This window comes from Phaenicophaeus curvirostris, chromosome 11 (assembly GCF_032191515.1).
Source record: "Phaenicophaeus curvirostris isolate KB17595 chromosome 11, BPBGC_Pcur_1.0, whole genome shotgun sequence".
NCBI lineage: Eukaryota > Metazoa > Chordata > Aves > Cuculiformes > Cuculidae > Phaenicophaeus > Phaenicophaeus curvirostris.
This window is the reverse complement of record NC_091402.1, coordinates 3,754,529-3,778,341: the sequence shown is the minus strand read 5'-3', so window position 1 is coordinate 3,778,341 and position 23,813 is coordinate 3,754,529. Positions and strand designations below refer to the sequence as shown.

Sequence of the window (23,813 nt, the reverse complement as noted above, 5' to 3'; positions counted from 1 at the left end):
CTCTCTTACCTGATCCCGGTTGTTGATGTGGGAGTACGGCAGCTCTCCTGTCATTAGCTCATACAAGACTATTCCATAGGAGTAGACGTCTGACTGGAAACTGAAGGGGTTACTGTCCTGCATCCGGATCACTTCGGGAGCCTGCACAGGATGGAAAAAAGAAATGAATTAAGAGCAATCGGTGAAATAGAAAACAGAGAAATGGGAATAGAGAGAACAAGCTCAACCAAAAATCAGTGAATAAAGGGTATCTCAAGGCCCCTCATGAGTTTTGCCTCAGGCTTTAGAAAAGTTCAGTCAGTGCTACAGTCATCTTTTTAGGCTTTTCATCAAAGTTCCAGTAACTTAACATCCATCTTACTAAAAATAAATGCAATTCTCAACTTCGTGCTAAATAAGACCCTCTTGCATAATTCTAATGATGCCCTCTAACCTGGTAACAGCCACGGTTCCACTTTTCCATTTATTGAAGTCCCACATTTGAAAAGCTAGGAAACAGATTCTGTCCAGGTGATTTTTGGAAGGAAAATGGTAGCACTGCCTCTTAAGTTCTGGCTGAAGAGAGCCATAAAGGCAATTGTTGAGAATGTTCTTTTAGACTCCATCAACTTCCCAGTGGACCCAAGAACCTCAGTACCCAAGCTGACACATGGCCTGTCACCTTCAGGCAAGCACTGCAGCACCGCACCCTTCAATCCCATCTCACTCTGCAACCAGAACAGAAGGCTGCACAGGGCTAACAGCGTATGTTGATTCATTTACATTTGAAAGCTTCAACTGTTAAAAAGTCAGTTTCAAGTTCAGCTGACAAAACATATATCACCAGAACAAAAGCTACTTAGAAGCAGTTACACGCTTTGCTCACCATCCACAAGATCGATCCAGTGGGCTGCTCCACCTGCTGGGATCCACTCCACCTGGATTTTACAGTAGCCAGACCAAAGTCTCCTATTTTCACGGTGAGGCCTTCATGAAGAAATATATCTGAACATTCGTTAAAGAAATCCTGTACAAAGCCTGAGTAAACAGTGCTGAACTCTGACACGGTTACAGGGTGGTTGGTCAGGGTCTCAGACACAAGCCAACTCTCCAAGAATACCGATCATGTTTTTGAAACCTGCTACGAGTTGTACCTTAAGCAGGAGAAAAGGAATTCATCAATTTTTTACAGAGTTAACATTTAAGACCAAACAAGACCAGACGTTTTAGAATTATTTGTACATTTGTCTTTATGGTGAGTTGGAAATCATCTATGTTAATTAATGTCGTTAGTAACTGCAGGTACTTAAATAACTGGTGTCAAGAGACAGAGAGAAACAATACAGAAGTCATCACAACTCAAAAAAGAAAGCTAAGGAAACCCAATTGTAGTAGAAACAAATATCAAAATACAGTCTGGCAGATCGAGATTTGCCTACAATTAACTCTTTAAACTGGCAACACACACGGCTGTGCAATGTAACCTAATACATCTACCCGCTCAGACTGACAGCCAGCACAGCACTTGCCTTGGCAGGGTTATTTTAACAAGATATCATTGCACAGTTTTATTAAATAATGTCTTAAGCTCAAAAAGGTGATGAACATGACAGACTCGTAGCTCTCAATTCCACACAAGGAGAAATGGTAATTTACTTCACAGAAATGGTTATCAACATCAGAACCCCAAACTCTGACTTCCAACTTACTGAAATGATTACTCTTCTAGCTTAAGTGAAAATGGGATTCCCTTACATTATGGAACTGCTGATTTTGGCATATTTGTTTTTGATGGCATTCGCAAAACCTTCTGTTCACATTTTACAAAAGGCCGTTACAATCCATGCTGCTGGCTCCATGGATGTTCTTCCTGGCAATTTCAAAAGCAGGCATTTTCAAAGGCCAAAGACATCAGCTCTCATTTTTACTCCATGCGCATGATGCAATTTTTATTTTTGCAAGGGGTGTTGTGGTAAAAGGTTGCCTTTTCTTGAGTTATAGTAAGATTTTTTTGCTTTGTTTGTGCCAGTCATGTGAAGGTATTTCAAATTTATTACAAATATGTGGGAAACAGCAGCAAAACCTACATGTGTACACACACATCAGTGTACACATGCACACCTATCTCCTGTCAAGTAACGAGAGTGTAGCATTTGGAGAGTTGCATAAACACCATTTAAGTAAAAGATGACACTTTTGGAGCACACCTGTTGCACATCTTTCTTCATCTTTATCACAGCTGTTTGGTAAACAAGCACCTACATTCTATGAAAAGTCAATCCTAAAAAGTAACTCCTTAATTCCTCCACAGGAATTACTCATTATGAGTTATGTATACTTGAAAGAGCTATTTCACTGCCCCAAAAACTCTGTGTTAACATCTAATCGCTCTCCCACTAAAGGAAACATGTTGAAGTTAAGAAAGGATACTATTGGATTTCATGTCTCTGTGGATGATGTTCTTTGCATGTAAATAGCTGTGAAAGGAAAAGCAGGGAAGTGCCATTAGGAAAGCTGTTCGCATACACTGAGTCTCTCAATTCAGGGGCAGACGCAGCATGACTTTGCTACATACTCAACATAGGTTTACAGGATCCAGCTGCTTTGGGAGAAGAGAGACAGAACACACGCTAGGCTGCCTTACGTTACAGAAAGCAGAAGTGATGCAGTAAAATCAATCTCGGGAAGAAAATGAGTGGCATCATTGTCATTTAACTGTACAATGTCTGACAAAACTGGGTGCTGTCCTCACATGCATGAGATCTGTACGCTGCGTAAGGTTCACTCTTTGAACTCTGCAGCCACATACATGTTCCTAGTTCTCCTGGTGTCTGACTGGAAACCTGGGTCCTGACCTACAAAATGGACACACATTGACAGCAAGAGCTAATATCAGCATCTTCCACTACAGCACGTTCTGGCAGAGAAGAGAGGTATGACCGCATCAGCTCAGACACTTGGAGAACACTTCCACACCACTACCGAGAGTGCGAGTCTCAGCCGCAGGACAGGAACAGCCATGCCCTCATCTCTCAGAAGCACCCCGACTATAAATCAGCACCTGCCAAATGCTGCAACGTCAGGGTGAGTAACTTAGGGAAGGAAGACGAGTTAGTGCAATGTTTAGAACAGGATCTCATCCCATGTGTTACAGTGAGAGCTCAAGCTACAGAAGATATGCCACAGAAAAGCCAACTGTTAAGCAACCAGCGGCCTAACGTGAACTAAGGCCAGAATCCACAAGGAAACACTAAATGAAGGACAAAAACATAAGTCAGTGCTGAATTAAGGCTGCACAAACCCTGTACTTGGTGTGCCATTTTGACTCGCTATTTCAGTGCAGTAACTCCACCTATTAGGGCTTGGGGAAGAGAAAGGAAACACCATTCCAAAAACAAAAATAGCCAGCATTGTTTCTTCTACTTACTCCATTCCCTGCGCTGTCTGTCGAGCAATGTCAATGAGCTGGAACATCTGGAACTTGGTCTCTTGGACGTGCAGGTGTTTATACAGACTGCTTCCTTCACACCACTGTGTAACAATGGCCAGGTTATCTTTAGTCATGTAGCCCATGAAGAGCAAAATATTAACATGCCGAGTCTTCCTAACAGAAAGGAGCAGAAAGAGAAGTCAGTACCTCTATGACAAATGTTTTCACATTCTCTAACAACATATCCCTGGCTGAAGGCATCCATTGCAGCTTTTGAGCCCAAAACCAGGAGTTTCCTGCAAAATTTCTGCTAAGGAGATGTGTGGGTAAAGTTCATTTTTAAAAATAATAAAAATATGCCACAGTTGCCCATTCATACTCTTTAAATAATGCCAGCTGATTTTTTGCTTTGTAGTCAAAATATTTCCTCTTAATTCCAAGTTAGTTAGTTAAAATCCATCTGTAAGAAAAGATGTCATGCCAATTGAAGCGTTTTGCAATGAGTAACCAACATTCATAATTGCAAGCGGTACCAGAGAAGGTTTCTGGAATAACAGAAATCACCCCAAAAGTTGTGAAAAGTGACAACTCTAGACAGAAGGGTGAATGCCAACAGGAAACAAAAAGGTGGTATCGGCTGTGAAGGAGTTTAAAGATGAGAAGATACTTCCTGTGTACTCTAACTGGTCCAGTTTCAGGATCCATATCACAGACTTAACTGGTCACCACAAAACCAGCATTTGAAAGCAGAACACAGTTATGGAGATCACAGCACACATTTTTGGAACTAAAGAGGAATTACGTTGCAATTTTAGAAGGTTCAAGTATTCCGTCCACTCATGAGAATTATGGCAGAATTTTTTAATTCTCACCTTTTACTGCATGTCAAATGTGCCCTGAACAATTATGGGTATCAGTACTATCTATCTGACAAGATGACGCTCAGACACAGTGGAGAACCACTGGAACATTGAATTACGACTGCAGTCGCACAGCTCCACAACAATATTAACAAGTATTACCACATGCTCTCTTCTTTATTCTTCTTTGGAGGTTTGCTTTTGTGTCTATCAAACACAAGACTGCTGAAAGGAGGGGTAAGAGCCCTGGAATAACAGGACGCAGCAACAACACAACCAACTCACCTTAATACAGCCACTTCATTTCTGAAAGCCTGGAACTGTTCTGGGGTTGGATCTACAACCTTCAGTATCTTCACTGCTACATCCCCTGAAAATACATTTACCATAAAAGTTACTAAAAATGCAGCTTTCCCCCCAAGTAACATCAACACACACTAAACTTCCACCTCCTAAGCACAATCACAGCAGTTTGTTTCATCAACTTCACCTCCTCTATCTGGCTTTAGTGCACATATACGCACATATTTTTTTATTTTTATATTACTAGGTTTATATATTAAAGTTTTCATATATACATATATATAAATTATATGTATGTACAAAGACATCCTGTTTTTTATTAAGAACTTTATTTTAAAAACAAACTTCCTAGATTGCTAGGAAAACAAACTTCCTAGATAGATCGCTACTGCTAAATTGTACTAAAATACTGTACTTCAATACTGCTTCCAGGAACAGGAGGATAAATCTATGCAGGAACAGCCGAAAAATCATGAACAACATAGCCGATTTTAATATTTCTATAACAAATCTGGAGATTCTGGAAAGCAGAATATCTTACTGTTCTTTAAGCTTATATACACTATAAAATTTAATTCAAAAGCTCCACTTCAATGCTTTCACTGTCAGTGCTGGCCTTAAATTTCAGCATCTGTTAAAGGAATGATGTTGATGGGATGATCCAGTGCCATCTGTTTAGAGACTGCTTTGAGCAAATGAAGTTGTGAAAACCTTTACAGTACACATCCAGAAAACAGTGGAATTGAACCAATTCAGGAAAGGTACAAACCGACCATTCTAACAAACATAAAAGCGCTACCGGCAAGACCCACCAATTCCTCGGTGAAAGAAGCAAACACCCCTGTCATTTTAAATACGGATAAGACAGCATTTTAGAAATCAAGCTGGAGGTGACTTGCCTTGACACTGTCAGAGGAAGGGGAAAGCATCTTGAGAAAATCAACACCTCAATCTTAGTCCACATGATTTGAGAGATGCTACACTCCAACACTGGTTTATCCCGCAGTTCAAAGGCTGCTGCTGCTTAGCTATACAGAACCCACCTACACTAAAACACCACCAGAGCAACAGATTTCTCTGCTACCACTATCACTATTTTCATAACATGGTCTCTTTTCCAGAATACATCTGAAAAACATGTTAGTATGTCTCTTGAATGTAGTGAACTGAATACATTAGGAACACTAAAGCTCAATTAAAGAAAATGCTGCCAGCACCACATGCAAAGGATACGCAAACGGGTACTTGAGTTTAAGAGCACCTTGAGTGAATGGCAGTGCCTTCCTCTGTAGTTACGAGGTGCTTCATTTGCTGTACAATTTGAAGTCACAAAGATGCACGAATACTGAACGCAGTACTACACATCTCTATCTTCATCCTTGAACTTCAGTAAATGCAACATACTTCATATTTCATCCTCTATCAGCTTCATAAAAGAACCATTCAACATTTGCAGTATGTGCTACAATTTACAGCCCAGAGGAGAAGACAACTGGTAAAGACTATGCTCTCTGACTACCAAACCCACAGGCTTTGAAGCAGCCGGTTCCGATGTCAGCTCCTGCTGAGGTACAACACAACAGATGGTCTACCAATACTTGAAATGCACTGCTCTGAGCTATGACAAGACAAGGCAAGGAGGCCACATCCTCTGATGATTTGATGTTATTTTTCAACACAGCATCCATTATGATCCTTGCTCCACAGGTGAAAAGGCGTCTTCACTGAATCACGTACCACACTATTTCTCGGCTTGACGGCATTTCCCAAGAGGTTTTCTTTACAGAGACAGCACTCGTTTTATTTAGCAGCAATCTGAAGACAAAGCAGCTGCCACCACCCCCAACCCTAGAACTGATTACCAGGGTCAAAGGGAAAATGTGAGTGTTTATGATAGGTAGTCTTCCAACCCCTTTAAACTGCTTTGGGTCTCTTTCCGCCTTTTACATTTAGAAGTCTGCTACAGGGCACTACGGGATCCAAATGGGGTCTGTAACAGAAGTGGTGCAAATACCAAAATTAGCACTTAACCGTCAGAACAATCTGGAAAAATACAGACGTGCAAGATACCTGTTCAACAAGACATGCAATCTTCGGAGCAAGGCTACACATGACACCGCTCACTCCAGAAGACTGAACCAGGGAAGCTTGCTGGAAACCTAGTACAGTTTGCATATAGTTGTACAGACTCTTCCACAGACACACCCCACAGGTCCCTTGTGAACAGCCCTTCACAACTGGGCACCTTAGGAAATCCAACACCTATCCCTTAACCTAGAACTTCTGCTTGAGTTTACAGCCACCTCCTAACTATAATGTCTTCCATTTAGCCCCACCAAGACATTCTGACTGCTCCATTTGTACTATCAGAATAGGTTACATAAGTCTGCAGGCTCACTAATTTGTGCAATGTAAACTCCCAGGTTCTTCAACTCTAAACAGAAAAGACTCGCAAGAAACTGACGGCTTTTAAATCCTTTCAGACCACACTGCAAATGAAGGCTATAAAAACCAAGTGTAGTAATTGAACTTCAACTTTGCTGAGCAATCAGGAGAACTATAAGCAGTTACACAAATAAGGCAATGAATTTTATCAACACTGAGCATGGCGACAGCTATGCAGCCACCACTGAAGGGTCTTTGTAAATACATAGCTCAATGTTTTCTGTTTAACATAGGTAGAACCAAAGTTCTTGATACATTAAGAGTATAATCAAGCACATTAACAATAAATTCACATTTATTACCTTGTTTAGTGAAATATTACTTAGAACCTATTTTTCTGCTTGATTTGTGTTCCACTTCACTTATAGAAAATCAGTTTAACTGTTCATGAATATTATGCTAGCATAAGAACAGTCCTTCCATTGTTGTTGACAATATTTTGGCTTTAAGACACACAAGCATTTATTCTCTAAAAATAGAGGGTGGGAGATACATTTTCAGGGCTTTTTTTGTTAGCTAATTTTACGACAATAATATCATTTAAATTAGGGCCTGTAGGAGTTTGCGTGTGTTTCTTTTTAAATTGCAAACCCTGCATTTGGAAACTAATTCTGTAGTTTTGCACATGCCTTTTTTCAAAGTATTCCAGCTAACTATGTATGAAAAACTCACACAGCAACTTTTTTTTTTCCTTAGAAAAACTCCACAGTAAAAGCAATTCATGCTTCCTTTCCCTGCCACTGTGAATAGAACTATGCTGATTAAACCACAGAGGTAAATACAATTTAACATCAGGCTGTGACATTTCCCAGCTAGTTCAGCTAATTCAATCCCACAAATGGAAAGCAAAATCTCAGCAAACCAGCTGTTGTGGGACACAGTAACAAAGCAATGTGGGCTCCAATGTCACAAACATGTAAATGTCAGTAGTGAGAGTCAGATTTTACATCTGCTTTTTGCCTTGACAAGCCGCACTGCCTATCAGGAAGTCAGTATTTCTCACCAAGTACCATCAGTGGTAGATAGGACACAATTTTACCTTTTTCTGGATTGCTGCCCTACAGTAACAACATTTTGAGAAGCCAGTAACACCTGTCAAGAACTTACCATGCCATTTGCCTTTGTAAACTGTTCCAAAAGAACCTGACCCTATTCTGGTAGAAAGCATGACTTCACTTGCTTCTATTTCCCAGTAATAGCTGGAATCTCTCTGACCACGAGGCCTCTGGAAGAAAAGATGACATGGCTTTACTCCAAGCATTTCATCAAACATTTTACACACACAAAAAATGAAATAACTTCCTTCATACAAGTTTAAGACGTACTGAAACCTCAGGAATTTATTTCATCCTGCACTTTGGACTTACTGTTTGTAAAAAAAAGAAAAACTCACCACCACTTACGAATCAAGAACAAAAGACAATATTTTCTTGGATGGCTTTAACTGCGTAAGAAGCTGTCATTGAGTTCTGCACTATTTAAAGGCATCTGAAACACTTAAGAAGCATACTGACTTCTTCCAACGCTAAAATTCAGGAATACATTTTCACATTTAACAGGAATAACCCAAAAAGATGAGAGCAGAATTCTCTGCTCTCTAAGCGATCAACACCTGTGAGTCACACTGAGCAACTGTACTTTAATTTTTAAATTTCATAAGCCTTCAAAAAATTCAAGATATCATTTATTATTCTAATTCTTTTTCTCCCCCTCCAAAGATTAAATCAAGCCTTTGAGGAAAAACTAACATTTTGTTAAACCTCTTTTTCCCTGAGGCATTCTGACTAACTTTGCTATGAGAACAATGGCGTTATCAATACCATTTCCTGTGGAAGCCATGGCAGCACAGGTCACATCACGACAACAAGGCCTCACACATTGAAAGAAGAATAAAAAAGACATAGTCATGATTTAAAAAGGTAACCCTTGAACCCGTACTAAAAGATAATTTCACAACACTGAAATTAATTTTCAATCCAAAAGACTTTGTTCTGGGCATTTATAACCTGAGGCAATACTGCTTTTTCCCAAGCTAGACAAAATTATATCACTATTACACAAACAGCACAGAGCATCCAAGATTACCTTCAGCTTGTGTTGCCTTTAAACTCCAGGAACTGATCCCAACACATCATGACTCCCAGTCTAGTTTAATATATTTAAAAAACCTCCACAATCAGTATTACCATACTTACAATTTTGTTTTTTTCTTGTGTATTGGATGCAGGGGCTCTCTCTCTTTGTGCCGGGACTGGGGTTTTGGGCTGAGACCAGCCTGTGGGGCTCATATTGTTTGGACTTCCAGACAGAGCAGAGGGTGAAGCTGCAATATAAAAATAAACAGGAAGAAGATTATGAACCAGAAAATAAACATTAAATAATACTATCTACTATTTTATTTTTGGAAACCATACCTGATTCACCATGGCTTCTAATTGCATCCTAGAACAGATGAGACAGATAATAAAGTTAAATGTCTGAGCACACAGAAAGGAACTAGTAGGAATAGTGCTGAGTTTCTGACAGTTTTGGTCAAGTATGATATGGTATTGACCAATCCCCTCCAAAAGATGAGAGCCTGGTTATTTTCTAGTTACAAGAATCCTAGGTGCTAAAAAACATGCAATTTGTGAATTCTTACCAAACATTAAAATATTCACAGCATATTAAAAGGTATTACTACCAAAGAGAGAAAAGAAAAAAGACAAAAAAAGGACACAGAACAAGGGGAAACACCACTCCCACCACTGGATTTTTGTCCATGCTTGTATTCCAGACCTGAACACAGCTCCTGTGATAGTCCTGTATCTCTAGAGGACGAGTTCTCAAGAAGGTTTTGGGTCACAAGATGGAAAACTTTTTAAAGACCCTAAAATATTCCAAGTCAATGTACATTTAGAAATAGTCCTACTGTACTATTTCAAACCAAAAACGGCTACTTGGGACCTTATAGAAAAGCATCTAATTTCTAAAACATTTTCCCACAGATGCAAGTCTGACGACATTTGAAAAGCAGTTCTTACAGAGATCACTAGCTGGTGCAGTGCGACAACTCTCGCCTCATGCCACAGGCACTTTACAACACAACTCTACAGCCATGCACAAGAGAAACTAAGCTCTGACAGACACAACGTCACAGCTTCTCACCTGCTATGTATTATCCCAAAGCACATACAGGAAAGGTAAAATATCCAGGTACTGTGTAAGTACAAAGCAAGAACATGCACTACAGATGTTAAATACTGTCAAAGTTAAGAGAAATCAATTCAAACTTTCTAACTGATTAGTAGAATAATAAATGTCAGATTTGCTAGGAGGACAGAACAAGCCTACATTCCACCATACAGTTACCAAATTAACTCTAATTATCCTCAGTAAAGATTCATTTACGAAACAACTTTAGCTCATTAGGTGCATCTCCCAGGCTTGACTCTACAAACACTATTCTTGAAGAGTACCTCTGCCCAGCCGTGGATAGAAATCTGCATCAACTACCATGGAGGAACTCTTGCAAATTATTCCTTTTGTCTATTTTGAAGATAATAAAATCTTTAAGAACCTCAATTAATCACAAGGGATGTTTTTTGTACACCAGCCTGAGAACGTAACTGCTTTCAGTTAAGCTGGCAAAGGGTAACTAAATAATTTTAAACTGTTCACATGCATATGGAATTCCTAGTTAAGAAAAAACTATTTCTGAACTTCAACCCTGATGTATTTGCTTCTTTGCTTATGAATCCCAAAACAGTGCTCTTTAGACTTGTTCTTACAACACAGATAATACCACACAGTGCTGCAGTACCTTTACTTGGATGTGAAATAAAAATAGCACATTATGTTCTTCATCCAAAGGTTTTGCACAACTATATTCAAGAGAAGCTCCCAAAGGAAAAAAGCTACATAACAAATGTGTTTAAGGAGGTTTTGCTCTAACAACTGTGGCCAAATGCATCTCTAATCCAAGCCTATTCAAATACACTCCAAATTTTGTAGTAGTATGGATTCATTCAACTCAACTAAAAATGAAATTCTTCCATCGATTTCCTTCTTCCAATTAGCATCCTCAAGTACAAACATGTTACAAAGATTTTCAAACGAACTCCAGATTAAACATTTCATGTGGACATTGCCACGGCTTGCAAGTTATAGCAATCCTGTTAATCACAAGAAAGCAGAAGGCACCAAGAAAATACCTACTCTTCCCCTTAAACAAAACCGTCTGCACCAGGAACTGGGAGAAGCATTCAGGCTGTTATTCTAGGCCAGCACGGTAAGAGATAAAAGAAAAGAACAGAGGAAGTGTAAAAAAAAAAAATTAAATGTTAAGATAAATGAAAGTAGTAGTAACCGAATTTGATCTATGATAATTTAGTGAAGTAACATTTCCAAGTACTTCTGTTCAAACCCAAGTTCACTAGCATCAATCCTTTGAATGGATCCACCACTTTATAAAGGTGGACTTTCTCATGTCATACTAGAAGGTCTCTACTACTTCTTTTTTGTGGTGTGTATTTTTAAAACCTTTTGGAAAAGCAGCTATTGCCTTTAAGACGTGACAGCTATTTTTATTCACTCCCTATGATCTCATGAAGAGACAGAATAGAAAGCACTTCTGTCTTTACTGCTATGCATGAAGGATAAGGAAAGCAACATCTCCTTAAAGGTCCATCATACTACGAAGTTCAAAAATTAGTATTCTCCTTCTTGAGTGTTTCATTACTTCTCATGCCACACAAGGTGGCCAGCCAGGCTTCTGAAGCAGTGAAAAAGACTGTAAGCCTAAGAAAACCAGAGAGAAAGGGAGGGTACCCTTCCCCATAAAGCTCCCTGGGGCTGCAGGGCTCTTTTCTTCAGTTCCACCAAAGCTCCCGAGGATTCCCTGGCACATTTCAGTCTTCACATTTTATGGGAGCCCACACAGTACCAGCTGCAGATTCAAGTCAACTCCACAGCCAAAGGCTTTTGCTTGGCCTCAAGTTTTCAAACTATTCCAAAGCAAAAAAACCCCAAACAGTGCTCGCTGTGAAAACCTGCAGTTCAGCACTATCTTTCTGCAAGCCTTTCCTACACACCACTTCCTTATATTAAGGTTATCACTAAACAAAAACACCCCATACTTTAGGCCTGACTGTGAAGAACTCTCACTGCTACCTGTCTAAGGTAGGAAAAAATGAGGAGGTGCTTGAATGCTAGAGATAGTCTCAGATACAAATGGCTTTAGCACACAAGCCCAGAGCCACTGTTAATCCCACACAGGTGGAGCACAATACATATTGCCAGTAAGCTGTGACTTTGGTATTCCAACTCTGGGAACTACATCCAGACTTACAGTGCCTGAAGTCTGATTTAAAATAAACACCAGCCCCTCCAACAAATCCTGATCCGTGAGCTTAAAAACATTTTTGGACATGCCTAGTAAGCATTTCTTCACCAAAACTGAGCTTATTTTCTTTTCAGAGCTGCGAATTTTTGCATCTTTGCAGACACTAAAAATGTACTTAGAACTTCAAGTTGATAAAGACTGCAAGAATAAACTGAGAGAAAGCAAAGAAAAACCAACCAGTGACTATGAGAGAGCCAGTCCACCATTTGAGCTGAACTTCATGCTGTTCCCTACCAGCATTACCTCAATTATCCGGCTGTCTACAGGCATTGTAGTGCTAACCATATGCACATTGGGGGTGGATGTGGACCGCTGTCTTTGGGAGAGGGAGCCTTCAGAAGAAGGATTCGCTGTGTTGAATGTGAAGGCATGAGGTGTAGAATACCTGTGCTGGGAACTGAAAAAGAGACAAAGGCGAAGTTATGGGTATTTTTTCTCCTCTAGCAGAAGAAAAATACTCTTCAATGCAACCTGTTCAAAAGCAATACAGACAGGATTCCAAACACGAAGTCAGGACATACGTGCTAACTATGCTATTTGGTGAGCTGAATCATTCCCAGTTTTACTTGGGCAATAATTCAAACCCTTGAGGTAAGACTTTGTCAGCTCACATACTTATCTAGCATGTTTAACGTAAGTCTGTTTCTTCTCTGCTGTTACAGAATTCACTTCAATCCCCACCAAATCACATGTAATACACCGATAAAACACGGGCTCTGCTGGATTAATTCAGATGCATGAAGTTTAAACAAACCGCTCATTTCAAGCCTGTAATGCATAGCTTAAGAGTTACTTTCAATGCTAAGCCCTGAATTTGTAAAAGTTTGCGAGACTGTTCAAGGGTTCATGCAGAACAGCCAGCAAGGAAGTCATGAAACCCAATACCAGTTATAAGGAGGCCAAGACTAAAATCCAGTTCAACAACGAGTCATAAATCACAGCTGAGCTCACTCAAATCCTATTTATCCCAAATCACACAAGTATCTCAACCAAAATCACCCAGCCTTCACAAAAAGCTTAAAAAACTGTAAGGTCATTGTTCAACAGGACTGGGAACAGAATAATATGGCAGAAAGAAGGTAAAAATCAATTCCTGATGCAATTCTCACCAAAACCATTAAATAAATACACAGAACCGCCTACAAGTCAGCTACGTGCTCTGTGCCTCCCTTCGGAGTAGGCCAAGGCTTTTCAAAGGGATGTATTAAACACAAGAGATGGCCTGCTCTCTTCAGCCTCTGGAACTGCACGGAAAGAATACAGGGATGAATCGGGATCAGAAGACAGGCCCATCAAAACACTAGGAACATAATCTTTAGGTCTCAGAATTCTCTTTAAGAGGAGCACATTCCTCAGTTTCTACTGTTCCCTCTATAAACTCTTATCTGTCATCATCCCATTATTTTAGTTTATGTATGCAAGCCATGCAGAACAAGTCATGAACCCTTCCATGTACACTACCTGATCAAAGAAAACAAAATAATTTCACAAAAACACCAAAGGGAGCCTTGAGTTCTTTTGGCAGGAAAACAAAGGTCTCCAGAAAACCTTCAATACTCTCCCTTAAAATCTTAATGCTAAAAATTAAAAACCTAAAATCCCAAATCATTGTTTTGATGGTATCTAAGAAGAAGAAAGGACATTATGCACTATCTGTGATGAAGTGGTGCTGCCTCCTCGCACATTTATCCCAACCTCCTACATGATTGTTCTGTTTTTGAGGAGTTGGGAGTGGTGTTGGTTTTGTCATTTTTTGTTGGTTTGTTTTTTGGTTTTTTTTGTTTTTTTTTAACAACTGTATTTCCCAAAACAGAAACGACAGGAAATACTAGCTTACCTAACAGGTATCCGGGAGACAGACTCCCGCATCCGTCTCATTGTCAAGGGAGGTAGTGCAGGGACACCACTGTCACTGATATTTGAATTTGGGAACAATCTGAAATATCAACAAAAACAATTACAATTTCAACTGCTACACTACCTCCTCTACAATGCTCTTTACAGATGGAAATTTAAAGGGCTGTTTCTTTTCAGCATCATTAACTTCATGAATACATTCCTACCTCTATGTAGAACTTTTCCTCTGTGGATGGTATGACTAAAAACCGTCTTCAGACTCCCAAAGAAAAGTTCCACGCGCTCATTCTAAACTTAAGATACAGATCTTTTTACATCAGACTTCAAATTTTCCTCAAAGGGTATCTGAGACCAAATTTTTTAAGTTCTCTTAAAGCCAGAGGCACAAAAAGCCATCCTACACTGTAACTACCAGTCAATATAGAATACGTGTAACTGTATGACCAAGTCTAGTTATAAAAAAAATACAGCCACCGAGACAGACAAAATCAATTGTAAGTTTTAACACTTTTGCATAAAGGCACTACTTGTAACATAATGATTTGCAACCTCTTCCATTTGATATTAGGAAAGTGTCATCCTTTACCAGTTTTCTCACCATACCATGCACTTTCAGCAGGGTGTCAAAAGCTGCGGCAGTTCAGAACACTCATGCTTCCCACAGCTAAAACACAACTGAATCGTGACCTTCTTTTTCTCTAACAAAAGCTTTATGTGAGAGGAATGACAATGCCTTCCCACATTGAACCAGAGGGCACAATAGCAACCGCCTGGTCATTCAAGAGCTTTGTTTGCTTGTCCCAGAATATTAAAATTTACAGCAAGAACAAAATGCATTTAATGTAAATGGCCTTCTTTACCTGGGAACAGACAATCATTGCTGGCTGTTTCATGAAGTCAATCACAGAGCCATGGAATGGTTTGGGTTGGAAGGGGCCTCAAAGCCCATCCAGTTCCAACCCCCTGCAAAGGGCAGGGACACCTCCCACTGGACCAGGCTGCTCAAAGCCCCATCCAGCCCGGCCTTGAGAGAATACACACATTCTAGATATTGATTAAAGTGACTACACTTCCCAACAATCCCAATTTATCTCTATCATAAAAGAGGAAAAAGGCAATGCTTGTCTGTCACAGAGAAACACTGATGCTATTAAAAACAAACAGTCCTTACAAGAGTTGCCTGATATTGCTCCAGTCGACACACATAGTTGGAACTTTAGTGCTGCAGTGTTCATGGAATTTATAACCACACGTCTGACACCGAAACCCATTTAGCAGGAACTTCTGGCAGATGTCACAGAAAGCAAGCTTTAGAAAGGTCTTCCGAGCCTAGAAAACACAGTAAATGGATTAATCCAAGCTACTAGCTTCTCTTCATTAGCTAAGACTAATATCTTCAGAGCATGAGGTAAATAAACACCATGTTAAAATATTATCAGTGCCCCCAAAGTGCTCCTGAACTTAAAACTACACCTGATTATCCCTGCATTTATTTCCTACACTACTTTGTGCTCAGTAAGGTGGCAGAGTTGGGTGGGCTAAGAACTGGGGGGTTTATTATATTTTTAGTATCGTTAAAACTGAAAGAGGATCAGATCATAAGAACCACCTTACTGTTTTTTTCAGTTTGTCAAATACTTGTTATGGTGTTTATGACTTACAGATACCCCTTCTGTAACAAATAACTTAGTAAATAAAACAGCTTAAAGAATTTCTAGTTTTTAAAATGGCATCTGACTTTTTTTTAAAGCTTCTGAAAGACAAAAGCAGATTTAAATGAACCAAAGGATTTCTTCCTCCAGAGCACACTGTGGATGAAGGCTTGAAGTCTGAACTTCTTCCAGGTCTGGATAAAAACTTTAGTTTTCTGGTGACCAACTGTAGATCATTTTATTTATAAGTTTTCTAAAAGCGTAAAGTAGAAACAAAGCTACTTTCCATTTCTGTATATCAATCCTAACCTTTTAATAAATATAAGTAATAATCCTATAGTTTTACCACCTGGCACAATATATTTCTGGGACAAAAAAAAGGCCAGAATTTGGGATAGAGTTTCTTCAGAGGGAGAACGAGTTGATGCAAGTTAAAACTAATCAGAGCTAGGCATTCTGTCTTTCTAAAAAATACCCCAGCTCTGTTTATTTGCTCTATACTGAGCAAATTATCTCAAACAAATATTTACTCTATACTGAGCAAATAAACTCAAATATTTACTCTATACTGAGCAAATAACCCATTTTTGAGAAGGAACTACAAATCTGAAGTCTTTCACCCCCTCCTCAAAACCACTGTGTCAAATTAGAAGGCAGCATTAGCTCACAAAGTCTCCTAGAATTAACAGTGCCCCCGCACACTCAGTACAAGTACCAGCAGTCCCTTAGAGCTGATAAGCCAGAGACTGGAAAAGCAAGTCATCTCCCAGTTCTCAACTTTAAAGACATGATACCTTAATACAATGGTTACAGAAATAGATACTCATATGTAAAAATGGCAACCACCAGACCTTTGTTTAAAGTCTGACACCTAGGGATCCCTGGACATAAACAGAACTCTGGCATTTCATTGCAAATTGATATCCAGTCATCCCAATTTGTGGTGAGCAGGGGTGGAGGAACCAAATCAGCACTTCTGAAATCCCCCCTCTGTCTAGAAAGCTAAAAGGTACCCAATGCCTAAACACTTTTTGACTGAATATGTGGCTCAACTGTTCCAATTTACACCAAAATATAGGTGAGGAAAAGCTTACAAAATTGTGGGTAGTGAGTGGAACATGATCAAGAAAGTCCACTTGCAGTTCCTCTCCAATCAAGGAGGCAGCATCTGTATTCCAATCCAATCGTACTTTTTTTCTGAAAGGAAAACAGGGACAGCAGAATTAGCAGATAAAAAGGCTGGCCCAATCAATGATCTGTGTTTTGTGAGTCTTCTTGACTAAACTGAAAACACAAGAAAGTGAGACTAACATCACAGTGAACTATAATTCAGTGTCTTTCACTTACAAAATCAGAAGCAACTTTGAAACCACAGCGATTCACCTTTTCTTGTTTGTTTTTTTTTTTTTAACATGCAAGTCATTTAGATAGATATATAATTTGAAATGAGACACCTAGAAACCATAATGGAGTCACACAAATAAAACATAAGCAATTACAAATGGCACACTTAGGGACACGTAAGCCATAATATGTACTTCAACACCAAAGTTACTGGCAACACCAGAACGGACTCTGTTACAAAAGATGCAAGCCTACAAATTATTGTCTCAAGATTGAGGCTTAAAAGACCATTAAGCCCAAACCTTACAAGGTGTGAAGTTAAATCTATTAACTCCACAAGATACCTTCACTCCCTCAGCTTGTAAAAGAATCATTTGGTATTTAATAGCAGCACCCCTGGTCCTACAAAAAATATGCAATATCTGAAGTGAGATTTAAATCCAAACACTGAAAAGTTGTAAAGGAATAAAGACCCCTAAAACTGAGCAGAAGAGACATTTGTTTAGCTTGGTAAGAATCACTAGCACTGAAGTTTACAAGTTTTTCTCTTCTGTTTACAAATGCAGAGGAGCAATGCACCTCAAATATGAAGGCATATCACATCATTTCATCCAGAATGTGACAAAAACATCTAAGATGCTACCAGCTCCTGAGCGTACTCCTCAGTTTTGAGCTTTTTATCACTTAGCTTTGAAATAAAAATAAAGTTTTTAATACCCAGAAACTGAAGGAGCTGACCTAGAGGAGGGTAAGGAAAGCAAGATGGAACCATTCACAACCAAAGTGAATTCTTAAAAGAGACCAGCAAGACAGCAGAAGAAAGCATTATTGCTGCTGTTCTAAAACCAAGATTTTTGCATTCTCTGGCTGGAAGTTTCACATAACACATTAGACTCTTACCCTTTTGGTTCAGCCACAAGTCGAAAAACGGCACAACATTCTGGCTGCAGACCTCTCACTTTCAGTGCCTTCCTAAGGCAGTCGTGCAAGGTCATCCCATTGCGCACATTCACCTGTCACCACATGAAAAATAAATTAGTCAGCAATGCAGAATTTAAGGTTGTTTGAGGGGAAACAGGGGGGATGTTTGTTTGTTTGGGGGAAGTAAGCTTTTAGTCCTTTCTCCAGCTGCTCACTTTTGAAGTTCAAAGACAGGTAACTATCAATTACTTGTGTGATGTATAACAGCAGTGAACTGCCATGCCCTCCCACGTAACTCCCGCGTGTTCAGCCAGCCTGGCAGGCAGGATTTGTGCCATATACGTAACTACTGTGCACTTACACAAAGGAAGATCTGAAGTCATTTTATAACTTTTCCCTTTCCTACAATTACTAAGTTACTGTGGAACAGTTTTGTACAGCACTCATACAAGCTTGTAAAAGTAACAGAAATGCGGACAAATGGAGTTACCTTTAGTACAGGAAAAGGATTAATTGGGATTTCAGGGAACTTTGCACAAGACTATTATTAGCACCTTTGGCTCCCAGAAATCCAACAGATGTGTTCCCTCAAGAAGTTTTGCTACAGCTTTAACTATGTTACTTCATTGTGACATCCCAGTGAAGAAAATGGTGGCAGAACTTGCTACATGTTTAACTCCACTGTTTAGGCATCATCTTTTAGGTCAGCTGCCTATTGTCTTATGATGTTAAATACGTAAGCATATGTAGGTATCTTGTTCACATATTTTGGAAAAGCACAGCACTGGGGTAGAGAAATAAGAGTTCTCAAAATACAGATGCGCTGTTTTCAAAGTATGTCTGCTAGCACAAACTGATGACACCACACTTAATAACAATAAGACCTTTGGGAAGCCTAAGATTTCTCTTGCCAGACAGAAGTCAGTGTCAGCAGTGGGAGCAGTGTGACACTGCTCACAGAAAGGTGATCAAGACTTACCACCGTGCGCTGTTTGTTGGGCAAGAACACACGAATAGTATTACTAGTTTTGGAAGTATCAGATATTTTGCCGTCATCGGATGCTCGGCGTTGATAACCAAACTGCTGGACAATAGTAGGTGAAATACAGTTTGGGCCATCAAAGACAGAATCCTTGAGTCCAAACCCATTACTGATAGTCTTCCAAGCTCCCTGAATGTGCTCCATTGATGCGGCCTAAGAAACAAAAATAGAGGGAGTTGAGGAAAAAGATATCCCTTGCTATAAAGTGGTACTCTCTTTTCCTGACACAGCCTCTTTGGAAAGGATCTGAACACTGCACTGCCTTCTCCCTTGTGACAGCATCAACCTACACATACACTGTACAGTTTACCCACATCTGCACAATTACCCCGAGTCTTGAAAGCATTTGCCTTTCTGCACACACACAGATCATCAGTAACACATGCGTAATTCCTCTCACTGCATCTCAGGTGTCACAGGAGCAGTTTGCCATCAGGTTCATTTAGATAATCAGTGCCCAAGGGGCCTTCAGAAAGCTGGCTAGATGCTAGCTGCAGGTCATAAAAACACCCCTGAAAGATCAGCACAGATGGGACTGTTAAAGAGAGGAATTAAAAGCACTAGTTGAAGAAATATAGAAATATTTTCTATCAGTGATTTTGGGGCTTTGGTTTCTGTTTTTTTGTTTTGTTTTCGGGGAGGGGGGGGCTGTTGTGGCTTGTTCATTTGTTTTAACAGTTTAATTCTGTTACCATACAACAAAACACCTAACATTAACAATATTACAATTCACACAGTATGAAACAGCAAAAAACCCTTGTAAAACCCACACACTATGCGATGCTCAGTTATATGATGTCAGCATAACCTTCACCCAGTGCGGGGCCGTGAACAACTCCCTGCACACAGAGCTATTTTTGCACACTCAGGGACAAAGATAAAGGTATCCATGTATTTTTCTCTCCCAGCTATCACAACTCCAATGCAGCTTGAAATTCAAATTATACTCAAATGTATCTTACTCAAAAAGATGCAAAATCAAAGTCTGAAACAGTTTTGAACAGTGAAATGGACTCCATGCTAAATTTCCAAGTAGCGAGATCCATTACCAAGTTTTCAAAGACAAACAAAGGAGCAGTGAAAATAACCACAGTTTATTTCCCCCCCATAAAACTACATCCTTCTATAAACACCTGAGAAGTCAGTGTTCAGAACTATACCATGCAAGTGCAATTCTGCTAGCAGATGATTACAAACTACTCTTCAGTGGCTGTACACACCTCCTATACTCCTGATCACCTCTATGAAAAGGGAAAAAAGTCATATTAAAGCTGCAGAGGCAGGAAACTCCAAAATAAAAGTCTCCTGTGCAATCCTAATTTGTCCGCTTATAGCACAGGGAAGACTTAATTGAAAGATCTACACTGTTCCCCTGAAACCACTAAAAACTTAATTCCATAAATAATTCCAAATACTCCTTTACATCTATCAGTATCCAAGTCTCATTCCTGTGTTTGCTTAGCTGCAAATTTGACCCACTAAATAATTTCTTCCTCCTTTTTGCGTAGGACTGACTAAAAAAGAGAGCATGTGCACACTTGCTCCCATACCCCAAACACACTTTTTATTAGGCCAGGGAAAGAAAAAGGTGTTTATGACAGCTAATGAGCTAAATTAATGGAAAAAGCATCTCCACTAGTGTTACGTGCCCATTTTGGATGCCCAGAAGGATAAACTGTGAATTTCTGAGTGCTTCAGTCACACCACAACTTAGATGCCCAAGTACTCAGCACTGCTACAGACCTAAACCCAGACCTGAGCAGCACCTACCACAGAAAGAAAACACATAAACTGGAAAGGTTTGGTTTATCTGGAGCACCTATTATCGCACACCAACTCTATGGCAGAAGTGCTGTAGGCCCCTTGCACTCTCTGCTACAAAAGGATCTTTCAGTCAGCTCACAAACGTTCTTTTCCCTGACAAGGTGTGCAGTGGCAACATACACATTCTCTCCTTCCCTTCTGCCATTCCTTGTCACTCCTGCATCGATGTCATCAGTCATGTAGGTCCAGATCTTCAAAGGCTCAGAATAGATAATCAGTAAAAGTTTAAATCTTATCACTCAACTGAAATCTAACAGGAGTTAGGTACTTGGAATTGTGTTTTTTCAATCTATGGCACATAAATTTGATGTAAAAAGTGAACAAGAAACATGAAGAGACAGAGATATTCTAAAAAAGGTGGGAGTAGGGGAGATAAAATCAAGTAATACAACCAAGTTCAGCATTCTCAAGCAAAAACAGGTACAGCGACCCTGAAGGTCACATGCCTTGCCCTACTGTCAGGAATCAGAAAGATTAAAAAGATATTATGTACAGCTGAAACAACCATATCATACATGGGGGGAGATAAAAGAGTAACTAACTAGCCGGTAACAATAAACCTAGAGTGGAGATAAACTGTTAAGATACAAAGGGTAATATGAAACCCAGACAACTTGCTCTCTTTCCTCCTCCTAACTGACCCACTATGGGTATTTGATTGAGCCCCTCTAGGTAATACACGAGGCAAAACAAAAAGAGGAACTCAGATGGATTTCTTTAAGAAGTAAGCTGAGATAATGAATACCAGGGCATCCATCAAAACCTGCTGTCACTGCTGGTGTAAGCTGACAACACCCTAATGTTACAGTCTTTACAGTTAATATTTTGACAGGCTGCCAACATTCCCCCAAAAAATTAAAGAGAAAACAGGAAATGACCAAAAAAAAAAAAAATCAAACTTGCACCTTTACAAAAGCCAAGTTTCATACCAACGAAAGGTCCTTCCCTGCTCTGGCAGTGCCCTCTTGTCCACATACAAAAGGCCTATGCCGTACTGCAGAAAAGCCTACCAGAAATGATCACAGAAACACATCTTGGAGGGGTTGCACACACTGGCAGAAGAACATAAAGACAGCAGCTGCTCCCAGCCCCCAGTACGCTACAGATGTCAGCTGTAGCTTTGATTATGCCTTTGGGTCCTTCTCTTTCCTATGATATTTGCCCAAAGTGCTGGATATTCTCAGGACCATGCACATCTGGCATAACCCTCTGTTCCAGAGTTGACCTGCTTGTCACCATGCTTCATTCATCCAAGCTTTGCCACCTTTTTGGCTGCAGCCGATGTCCCTGGTGGCTTGGGTTTGCCGACATATTTATCAAGTTCTTTTTCTAGAAAACGGAAGTACTCGCTTTCTCACCTGAGCAGGAAAACTTAAAACATGCCACCCCTGGCTCTGCCTAAACTGCATGCTCTGAGTTCTACTTGCACACTTTAAGAAGGAATATCTGGCCTGGAGTGGACAAAGCAGCCTGAGGGTAGTGGTATAGGGGAGAAGGAAGGGAAGTTTAGCAGATACTGGCTGTCTCCTGGGGAGAGATCAGGAATCCAGGATGAAAAGCTGCTAAACCTGCTCCTGGCATTCATGGCACAAGGGCATGCAGTTGGTAAGGCGGGGCTTGCTGAAGAAACAGCAGGAATCCATTGTCCTGCTGCTGACTTTTGCAACTGCTCAGAGCCAGCCCTTGTGTGGGATGGCTGGAGGCTCAGGCTGCTCAGAAACCCCTCCTCATGCAGACACAGAGCACTTCCATTGTGAGACTACAACTGAGTGCTTGTTTTGGCTGGGGTAGAGTTAATTCTTTCTGCAGCAGCTGGCACAGGGCTATGGTTCAGATTTGTGCTGGAAACAAGGTTGATGATGCAGTGATGTTTCAGTCACTTTTAAGCAGCACTTACACAGAGTCAAAGCCTCTTCTGCTCCTCATGCTGCCTCACTAGCACAAGGAGCTGGGAGGGGACACGGCCAGGACCACTGACTCCACTGACCAGAGGGCTATTCCACACCGCAGGGCATCGCCCTTTAGCGTATAAACTGGGGGAAGGAGCAAGAAGAGAGGGACATGGGAACAATGGCATTTCTCTTCCCAAGTAACCCTTACACATGATGGAGCCTTGCTTTCCTGGAGATGCTGAACTCCTGCCCACTGATGGGAAGCAGTGTATGAATTCATCGTTTTGCTTTGCTTGTGTGCATGGCTTACTTTACCTTTTAAACTGTCCTTATCTCAACCCACTTGTATCACTTCTACTCCTCCTGTCCCACTAGGGGGTGGGTGAGCGAGCGAGCAGCTGTGTGGGGCTGAGTTGCTGCCTTGCAGTGAAACCACCACTGGACATGTTCATGTCTGAAACCTAATCACTGCCCTTATTTCAAATTATTATGGAACAGAGTCATAAAAGCTGTTTCTTAAGAAGTAATTTATGAATGATTTCCACCTTTCCTCTGCTCTCTGGTGTAAAGAAAGTTAGCTTTAAAAACTTGTATGAATATATACAAAAGCATCCACTTTGAACCCTAACAGGTCACTGCATACACAGAGATGAGGCAAGAGAATTAACATGGCAACTGCTTGACCACTCTTAGTTTGCCTACTCCAGAAAAAATAATTTTTCTTCCTTTAAATCAGTTGCAATCATATTTGAGACAATCATTACCAGATATGAGATTATACCAAATAATCTATTGCCAGCTGAATGCTTTCATGAATATTTCTAAAGCTGTTCTTCTTGCACTCTCCACTTTCATGAAAATCACTTCCAACAGCCCTTCCA

The 23,813-nt window shown here is 40.2% G+C and overlaps 1 protein-coding gene across 6 annotated transcripts in view; it reads right to left on the bottom strand.

Annotated features, from left to right (window-relative positions):
• Nucleotides 1-23,813, bottom strand: part of RAF1 (Raf-1 proto-oncogene, serine/threonine kinase) — an 82,641-nt gene that overhangs the window by 2,828 nt on the left and 56,000 nt on the right. For 3 of the 6 annotated variants that reach the window (XM_069865681.1, XM_069865683.1, XM_069865680.1), the window contains 15 exons: nucleotides 19,154-19,369; nucleotides 18,154-18,266; nucleotides 17,004-17,106; nucleotides 15,429-15,586; nucleotides 14,238-14,336; nucleotides 12,644-12,797; nucleotides 11,215-11,274; nucleotides 9,432-9,459; nucleotides 9,213-9,340; nucleotides 8,125-8,242; nucleotides 4,555-4,639; nucleotides 3,407-3,583; nucleotides 2,410-2,456; nucleotides 866-984; nucleotides 10-141 (listed from right to left, as the gene is read on the bottom strand). In XM_069865681.1, coding sequence (XP_069721782.1) covers nucleotides 10-141; nucleotides 866-984; nucleotides 2,410-2,456; nucleotides 3,407-3,583; nucleotides 4,555-4,639; nucleotides 8,125-8,242; nucleotides 9,213-9,340; nucleotides 9,432-9,459; nucleotides 11,215-11,274; nucleotides 12,644-12,797; nucleotides 14,238-14,336; nucleotides 15,429-15,586; nucleotides 17,004-17,106; nucleotides 18,154-18,266; nucleotides 19,154-19,360 — 1,728 coding nt within the window. In that variant the 5' untranslated portion in view covers nucleotides 19,361-19,369. Of the gene's footprint in view, nucleotides 1-9; nucleotides 142-865; nucleotides 985-2,409; nucleotides 2,457-3,406; nucleotides 3,584-4,554; nucleotides 4,640-8,124; nucleotides 8,243-9,212; nucleotides 9,341-9,431; nucleotides 9,460-11,214; nucleotides 11,275-12,643; nucleotides 12,798-14,237; nucleotides 14,337-15,428; nucleotides 15,587-17,003; nucleotides 17,107-18,153; nucleotides 18,267-19,153; nucleotides 19,370-23,813 lie in introns of those variants that run through there. The other 3 variants (XM_069865679.1, XM_069865684.1, XM_069865685.1) reach the window with 3 other exon arrangements.